The sequence below is a fragment of the Hippoglossus stenolepis genome, chromosome 23 (genome assembly GCF_022539355.2).
Source record: "Hippoglossus stenolepis isolate QCI-W04-F060 chromosome 23, HSTE1.2, whole genome shotgun sequence".
Taxonomy (NCBI): Eukaryota; Metazoa; Chordata; class Actinopteri; order Pleuronectiformes; family Pleuronectidae; genus Hippoglossus; species Hippoglossus stenolepis.
In genome coordinates, this window is record NC_061505.1 from 15,978,184 (window position 1) to 15,987,017 (window position 8,834).

The 8,834-nt window shown below is 44.1% G+C and overlaps 1 protein-coding gene across 1 annotated transcript; it reads right to left on the minus strand.

Annotated features, from left to right (window-relative positions):
* Positions 1 to 872: 872 nt before the first annotated feature.
* On the minus strand, positions 873 to 8,480 carry vgf (VGF nerve growth factor inducible). The gene is made up of 2 exons (XM_035148337.2): positions 8,233 to 8,480; positions 873 to 5,967 (listed from the first exon to the last, which is right to left on the minus strand). The coding sequence occupies exon 2, from the start codon at positions 5,915 to 5,917 to the stop codon at positions 3,713 to 3,715; it is 2,205 nt and encodes a 734-aa protein (XP_035004228.2). The 5' UTR covers positions 5,918 to 5,967; positions 8,233 to 8,480; the 3' UTR covers positions 873 to 3,712.
* Positions 8,481 to 8,834: the final 354 nt, after the last annotated feature.

The following is an 8,834-nucleotide window of genomic DNA, read 5'->3' on the forward strand; positions in this document are numbered from 1 at the left end:
GCAGCCGTTTGTGGGTTCATCTAAATTTAAAGCCATGAGCGGCAACTAGCAGTCAAGACTCTCAGCACTCTATATTATTTCATTTTATATTTTGGAACCTTTTTCCTTTAACGTCTGTTGATCTTACATCCTGCACCGCAGTGTTTCCCATCTCCGGGAATTACACCAGCTCTCCCTGGTGTTTACTCCTCCTGCTTCTGCTGCCTTGCCCGGATTTTCACACTTTGAATTTCCATTTCCAATTGGGTTTCCTGCGCTGAGCTTAAAGGGATAGTTCACCGAAAAATGAAAATCCACTCATTATCTCGACTCACCTCTATGCCAATGGAGGGCTGGGTGAAGTGTGTCAAGAGATCAGCCAGAAAGGACGCTAGCTGCGGTTACTGTCGCGAGTTCTCGTGTTCATAAAATCCATTACAGGATGATTGCCTAAAATATGAATGCTCAGTGGTCCCACAGAGTCATTTCACTCACTAGTGTAACATACATATTACAGAGGGGCGACTGTGGCTCAGGAGGTATAAGCTGGTCGTCCACAAACCAAAACGTTGGCGGTTTGATCCCATTCTCCCCGAACATGGGCCATGTGAGTGTCCTTTGGCAAGATACTGAACGGAGTTGCCCCTGACGGTTGTACCGGCAGTGTGTGGGTACTGTGTGATGCAGGAAGTGCTGCACATAGATTCATACATGAATGTGTGAAACAAAACTAGTTATAACACTATATAAATACAGACCATCTACCATTTACTTTGAACCTATACAATAGTAACTTTTAACTAAGGTGAGTTTTCAACAATTTTCCTGTAACACGTCCATGAGCCCCTGAAATAACTGACTCACATACAATCATCTGTATCCACAATGAAGCGTTTTTGGTAATAAAAATAGTTGACTTTATTTCTTTCTTTACGCGCAGCCAAAGTAGTCATTGATATGCGCCTCTAAACATCCAGCAAACGCATGTTTATTACGATGGTTACAACAAGGTACATCTAGAAAGACCATGGACAATACTCGCCGCATACATGACTCAAACATTGATCATACGGTACACCAATGTCATTGTTTCTGTTAGCTTTAAGATTTTTTTAATGCTTTTTTTAATTGATGCTTGTACGAAAAAAGAATTTAAATGCAAGTATAGAGAAACGTGCAGACACTTTACCCCCACATCCCTTTTATCTTCCTTTCTCTTTGTTATTCTGTAAATTCCTCATCAGTCTTATCGAAAAAAACAGCAGGTAAATAAAACCCAAAATGTACAAAAAGCTTTGTTTCTTCAATTCAGTTCACTTTCTTATGTTTGACGAATGACCTTGACTAATTTGTTCACTGCTAGATTGTCGATGCCATGATTCTGTCCAGGCCCTGGCAACACAGATGCTGAGGTTTGCTCGTCACTTAGCAACAGGCGGCCACAAAGGTCAGACAACACCTACAGTCCGAAGAGTAACATTTGCTCCAGCTCCCAGTGACATATTTGAAAAACAGGGAAGAGGGAGAAAAAGAACAGTTTATTGATTACTGATCATCAGTAGCCATTTAAGAAGAGAAAGGAAATCTCAGCAGTACAGTCCTTTTTTTGCACATTTTATAATTGTTAAAACACTGTCGTCCGACCCGAGGCGTGAGATGCATGATTCATGATAATTAACAAACTGCGGCTTGAACAGATTCAGCTGAATATGAGCAAACTGTTCCCATCCTCGGTGGGAATCAGAGATTTGTGTTCATCATCCCATCGGGTTCCCATTTACAGAAGAGGTCGCAGCCTCTCTCCCATGGACGATATCAAGTGGCACAGAAGACAAATAAAGAGCACCATGGGCGGAATGTCACAGTGACATGTAAGGCAGCAGATTTCTGCTCAATTTGGAAACAACTTTCCCACCTACAAGTGTATAAAATGTATCAATGAGGATTATGAAACATTTAGAAAAATGATTAAAAAATAAGATTTAAAAATAGACTCTGGGGGTAATGATGATGATGAATGAAAAACAAATGATGTATAAGTGAGATCACATCAAACTGGTCTTCATTGCGCTGATGGGAGCTTTGGGCTTAAGGGACACTTTGGGCAGGTATCTTTCAACCGTAGAGGGGCGTTGTTTTAAAAAACGAGGTCTCAGGCTTTGGGACTAAGAGCAACAGTCAGGGGTGGAAAGCCACTAACACAATCTTACTTTTTTTCTCATGGGATTTTATTGACAATAGAAAATATAGAATCCGTCTCCCCCTTTAAAATGCATTTGTTTGGTAAAAGAACGGCGTGCCTCCACCTCTGCATTCTCCTCTGTAGGTGTCAACTGTATGGAGTTTGGCCAGGGTTTGGGTGCCATGGCAACAAGGTAATTGAAGTTATGCAAAAGGGTGAGTCATCCGAGCCATTACAGTGGTGTTAGCGTGGCTTCCACTGCCCTTGTATGAAATAAGCTTTTTGGTACATTATATTTCATGATAAAGAGCTTTGGTGGGTATGTGTGACCATGCGTAATGAAAAGGTGCTCCTCTAATGAGGTTTGTTTTGCTGCATTTTTATACAAATAATACAAAATGATATATTTGCATAAAATATATTCATTTTAAAAGACAAGAACAGGGGAGTGACTTTGACATGAGGCCAGTCCCAGTTTATGTGTGATGTTGATTTTATTTCTATACGGTGAATTGGCCAAGGGTTGATATATATAATATGGCCAAAAGTATATGGACACCCACACTAGCATACAATGATATTTTTTAGCTCTCATAGAGATTCCAATGTTGTGTCGACAATTTGTCTGAGCCAAGTTGTGTTTCAACTCAGCGATACCCCCCCCCCCACTCGTAAAATGTCCATGAGGAAATGGTGTCCCAGTTTGGTGAGAAGAACCTGACTGTCCTGCTCGAGATCCCTGACCTCAACCCCATCCAACACCTTTGGGACGGGCCAGACCTCATGACCCCACATCAGTGTTCTCTTCAGCTTTTGTGTCTGAATTGTGGGTCTGGTTTGGGGGCGGAGGCCGTAAGTGTAGCTGATGAATGACCACTGTGTCAGAACCCCTATTTGTTGTGTTTATATATTATATATATAATGTTTGGGGTCCACATACTTTTGGCTCAGTTGTGCATATTCTTTTCTGATGAATTATGGGTTATGAAATCTTTTTAGAATGTTTCCCTGCCTGAGATAATCCCACAAATGTTCTTCTTGTGTGTGTTTACAGTGAAATTCCACCAGCCGTCTTCACAACCTACGATTCATCTGACTCTGAAATAGATATATATATTTTTTTTTTTTAAAGGTACAGATCACAAGATATTTAAGCATCCTCCTTTGTTGGCATATTAAAATGTCCAAATGGAGAAAGTTGTCATGCTGGAAATTTGGATGAGAAGTTCTTGCATGATACAATTCTTTGCCATGTCGTGCTTTCCACCGGACCACGTTCATCCTGGTTCTCCCTCCTTCACACAGGAGGAGAGTAGATGTGTATCTTTCCTTTTCATTTCCCCTCCAAAGTTTCATTTTATCCAGATTACTTCTGGGAAAAAAAAGGTCCTCTGTATTGTCCTTGTCCAAATAACAACCAACCCAAATATTAGAAAGAAAGTTGTTACGTGTGAAAAACAAAACCGAACAATCAGCAACATAAAGAAATACACTCTTTCCTGTTCATCTCTCCTCCTTTCCATTTCCCCTATTCCCGCTCGTGTCCGTGCTTCAGTCCAACATCCGTGGTCTGTTCAGGAGTATCTGCTGTATGTACTTCTCCAGATCGTCACGGCTGCTGCTGTCTGACTGCTTTCCAGCCACATAATAATCGTCTTTCCTCATCACTGCCGGTGCCAGGCCTGAGTAATATGTCTGCTTCTGTTGAGGAGAGATTACTGGCATTCGAGGAGGGGAGCGTGGTTTGGGAATTGGCTGAAATGTGCGTGGGTATAACGGGAGGGGGTAGCTGCTGTAGTAGGGTTGCTGTTGAATTCCTGCGGGTGGGGTTTTCAGCCGAGGTTGGATCCAGCTGTAATAACGACGTCTGGGGGGGAACCTGTTAGCATCATCCGCAGAATTTCCAAGGTAGCTGTTGCGGGTGAGAGCAGGTTTGGGGAGGTAGTAACGGGGCTTGGGTCTGGGGGGAGTTGGATAATAGAAGGGGTAGTAGTCAGGGTAGGGCTTCCTCTGGTAGTAGAATGGGTAAACGAAGGGGTAAGAAGGGTAGCCACTCCAAACAGACTTGGGGGGTTTGTGCCAGAGGTCCTGTTTGACCGACAAAGCCTTCTGAGGTTTGGGCCATGGATTTTGACTGGCTAGCAGAGGGTTTACAGGCTTGCTCCAGCGATCCTGTGATTTTGCGGATGTTTTCTCCTGGAACCAGGTTTTGAGGAGATTAGCAGCGGGGGAGGATAGCTTTGATACAGGCGGGCTATTTTGCTTGGTGGTAATCTGTGACGTTGAGAAGCCGTTGTTGGATGAGAACGAAGACGACAGGGGAGTTAGAGGTTGTTGCCATCGTGACGTGAGCTCAGGTGGCACGTCTTTCTTTTTCTTCTTCTCCACATCACTGATGATGTCCACCACGTCATCGGCAGGAAGGTGTAGCTTGCTGGAAATTTCGATCAGCTTGTCAATAGTCTGAGGATCGATATCGTCCTCCTCGGCCGTTTCCTGTTCTTCGTCAGACCTCTTGTCCTCTGCAGCGTTGGACAGAGATGAACTGTACTTCTTGTTCCCGTTATTCTGTTTGACCATGTAGCGCAGCAGCATGTCTGAGGCGATGTCGGCTAACTTCTCTTCCTCCATCTTGGCTCTCTGTGCCTCTGCTGCCTGCCTCCTCATTTCCTCCTGCTCTGCTTTGGCCCGAACTTCCTCCTCCTCTGGACTCAGCACCTCCTCGTCTTCCTTTTCCTCCTCTGGCTCGTCTTCTTCCATCCCCTCCTGCTCTGCTGGAGGCTGAGACTGTGCGGCATTATTGCCATAGTTACTGTCATCGAAGTCATCCATAAAGTTGCCTCCCTTGAATGTTGGTAGACTTAGGGCTTTCTGCGTCTCCTCCTGCCATTTCAGTTTCTTCTTCGACATGGCAAGGTTGCTACCTTTATTTATTGGTATGATGTAATTTTGGTTACTGTAACCTCGGCTCTCTCTCTGGTTTTGCTCTGAATCCCCATTCCTCTTAGTGGCTGTGTCCAAACTAGGAAACTCCTTCATCATGGTCTCAAGGCTCCTCAGCTCCTCTGGACTGAGCTGCTCCTCCTCCTCATTGTTGCCTTGTTCAGAGCCGGCTGGTCCCTGCTGGGGAGCAGCACCCTTCTCATTCTCCACTTGTCTATCTGGACTTGTGGGCTGCTGTTCCGTTTGGACCTGGACTGTCTGACTTGTGGTACGACTTGTCACCTTTTCAGTCATCCTTTCCTCTTCCTCCTGAGCTTTCTTCCTCTCCTCTTCCTCCTCTCTTTCTTGCTCCCTCCCCTGCGTGGCCATCAGCAGCTCTAACTCCTGTCGTCCATCTCTGTCTCGGTCGGATCCTTCCATCGTTCTCACTTGTCTGTATTCCTCCTCTTTTTTAACCTCCCCTCTCTCGGCTTTGATCTCTTCTTCTATCCCTTCGTGCGCCTCTCCCTCCATCCTTCTCTCTACTTGTGAGTGATTTAGTGCCTCCAGTAAAACCGCTGCAAGTGTTTTGGGATCCACGTCTTTAAAGAGCTCCTCTTCTGCTTCTGCCTCTTCTTTCTTTAATGACCGTCTCTCCTCATCCCGTCTTTCCCCATCTCCTGACACCATCAGCCCAGGAGGAGTATTTCTATATGGGCTATGAATCTCTCCAGGGGTTTTGATAGGATTGGGGCTGGACAGTTGGAGGAAGGAAGCCCCTGTCAGGAGGACCAGGAGGGTAAGGACACTTGAGGCATTACGGTACCCAGTCATGGCCACTCAGAACTGGACCTGCTATGAGTAGCAAGGGCGATCAGAAATGTCTGGAGGAGAGAGAAGACAGAAACAGATCTTCAGTTTCTCAAAAAAGGAATTCCACTCCTCATTAATTAAACAATACAGGAAGTAGTGTGTTTATGTGGAGTGACAGAAAGTAAGGGTGTGGAGGTCAGGGTGGCAGATGAGTGACTAGGATGCCTCACATTCAATTATGAGACTGGAGCTTTAGGTGCCTGTTTTTTCCCCCTTATCTTAACTTTCGGCTGATAAGCACAGATATTGTAGGAAGCAAGGATTCCAAAATGTGGACAGTTCTGGACATAAATGTGATACTTTGATAAGTAAGCAATTTGATTTTGGAATGGGAATGGGATGCCTAAACTAGGCTTTTCCAGACTGACTGTCGTAAATCGTTGCTGTCACTTTGCGGGAAACCGTCCCATCCAAAGAAATTGACAATAGTTTATAGAAAAAGCCAATTTTCTCCCTCATTCTCTCATTGGTTGTTGTAGGTCATAAAGAGGCAGCAATATTAAGATAAGACCAGTTTCATAACCAGTTAAAAAAAAACCTTGCAGGTGCTTTAAATCAAGTGACTGTTCATGCATGCTTCCTCTGTGCATTCATTTTGGATCATAAAAAGGACAAAAATAAATAAACACTACAAAAAACATCATGAATAACACAAAAAAGGTACATTTTGTATTTTGGCAAGGTATTGAGAACGTATTCTGTACTTCTCATAATGGATCACATGGAATCCCAGGTCACTGTTTATGAACTGCAACAATGCTGCATATAGTATTACAAAAACTCCCATGACATGTTTTGTTCCTCTTGTCAAATGTGATATTACACATGTGAAACCACCAATTCCAAATGCTCTATTTGGAATTCCGACGCGCGGTCATTGAGTGCTTGGCCAATGACGATCAAGAAGGCACTAGCATTTGATTGACTGGAAAGCCCTAATGCAGCTGATCAGGTGTGGGCAGAGCAGGGAGAGATGAACACATGCAGGGATGTGTCTCCTCGGGACAAGGAGGCAGCACTGCTGCGACACTGGAATGCCATTTTGCTGATGGAGCTCAGCACCGAGGACAGCTCCTGACGCTGCTGCTTGAATCTTCAATTCATGACGGCAACAAGTGCAGGGATGTTCACTGCTGGGTTAGTTTATATATTTTTTTTAAATATTTGTTTACGGATGAAATGTGTTAAAATTTCCCAGTGGAATTTTGTTTTTTTTTTAATGTAAAAAGAACAGGAAAAGCCAATACCAGGCCAACAGACTGGTTGAGTAGGGCATATTCTGCAGGCGAGGCAAAATGCAGGGGATGTGTGAAGTGCGATGTGCAATACAATGAATTATTAACATACACAGCATCTAATGTGACTGATCGAATGTTCTATGTACAAACTGAATTGGCTGGGTGCATCTGTCACATGTTGCTGCGCATGTGGGCTTCCAGCCTAAGCAGATCACACTACACTTTAAACGAGCAAGGCAGATGAATAATCGGCTCCTGGCGGGGGGGGGCAGGAATCAGCAGAAAGCAGGGGAGTCCCCCTCCCCCTCCTACACAGACAGTGTAATATCCCCCAACCGACAGGGGCGTCAGTATTATGAAGACATTTGGATACGTCAAAGGATCTGTCATCATCTCTGTGGTATCCTAACCTTTTTTTCTGTCAGCATTACTGCACCCTAATGTCACTCATGTACACAGAGCAGTGTCATTTACTTCCTTTTTCACTCAGGTTATTTTTGGCAAAGTGAGTCAACGTAATGAGGGCAGGATGCAACGGTAATTGCGATGATGACGATGATGATGATGATGATGATGATGATGATGATGATGATGATGACAATGACGACGATTTTGGGGGAAGAGGTCTACCTCTGTGGTGACCATAAACCATAAACCATAAACCATAAACAAAGGAATATGACAAGTCAATGAAACAATAGATTCACCCTCCACGTGAGATGCAAATCATGCAACCAAATAATAATTGCGTGACTGTAAACAATTGACTGTAAAAAGCTGTTGAATTGAATTCATGTGATTAATAAAAGATGTCACAAGTCATATCTCATACATCTAAAAGGAATTTGTAATCTCCTGCAGCCCAACAATCAAAGTAAAGGTCCCCTTCTCTGCACGTTTTTTTTTTTATGTGAAAAGAACTCGTGCACGTAAACAAAAAAAATAAATAAACAACACTAGAGATGTTTTAATAATTCTCAGTATTAATAATCAGATTTCCCTCCGAAAAAAGAGAAGTCGCTTCAAGTTGACACTTACTTGCAGTTGCGTGGGAGGATTCCAGGTCCCCCTCCTCGTCACGTCAGCCTCCGATCTGCTACAAGTGCCAGCTCTCACGCTCACAGCCGTTGTTGTTGTCTAATGTTCCGTGTCGTCACTGCTGTTGTTGTTGTTTGTTTGTTGCCGAGTTGCGGTGTCTCTCCTTACGCGTCCCTCCCGAGGATCCCGCGTGTTGCTCGTCTGTCTTCAGGACCACGGGCAGCGGCTGCGGCTCTTTTATACCGCCACCCTCGTGGCTCACGTGATTCATGCGTCAAACGGTCCCCATTGACGTCACCAGGCTGGGTTTCATTCATAAGATTTCTCAGCAAACCCTCACGCACCCACCCTTCTCCCCCCCCCTCTTTGGTGGAGCCAATTAGCTGCAGTGCTGGGGCTGCTGAATGAACACGGGCAACTGAATGAATGTGCATTTCATCTGTTGTCTGTCAGGGGCTGAGAGGAGACCAGGAGCAGCTCCATCAGGGTTCAGCTCTGACAGACCAGTTGTTATCATGAAAACAATACGAGTGTTAATTATGGATGTAAAGATGCAACAATTTATATAATAATAATAATAATAATAATAATAATAATAATAA

Bases quoted from the DNA above. Each gene is read 5' to 3' on its own strand.
- vgf (XM_035148337.2), bottom strand. From the start codon at position 5,917: ATGACTGGGTACCGTAATGCCTCAAGTGTCCTTACCCTCCTGGTCCTC.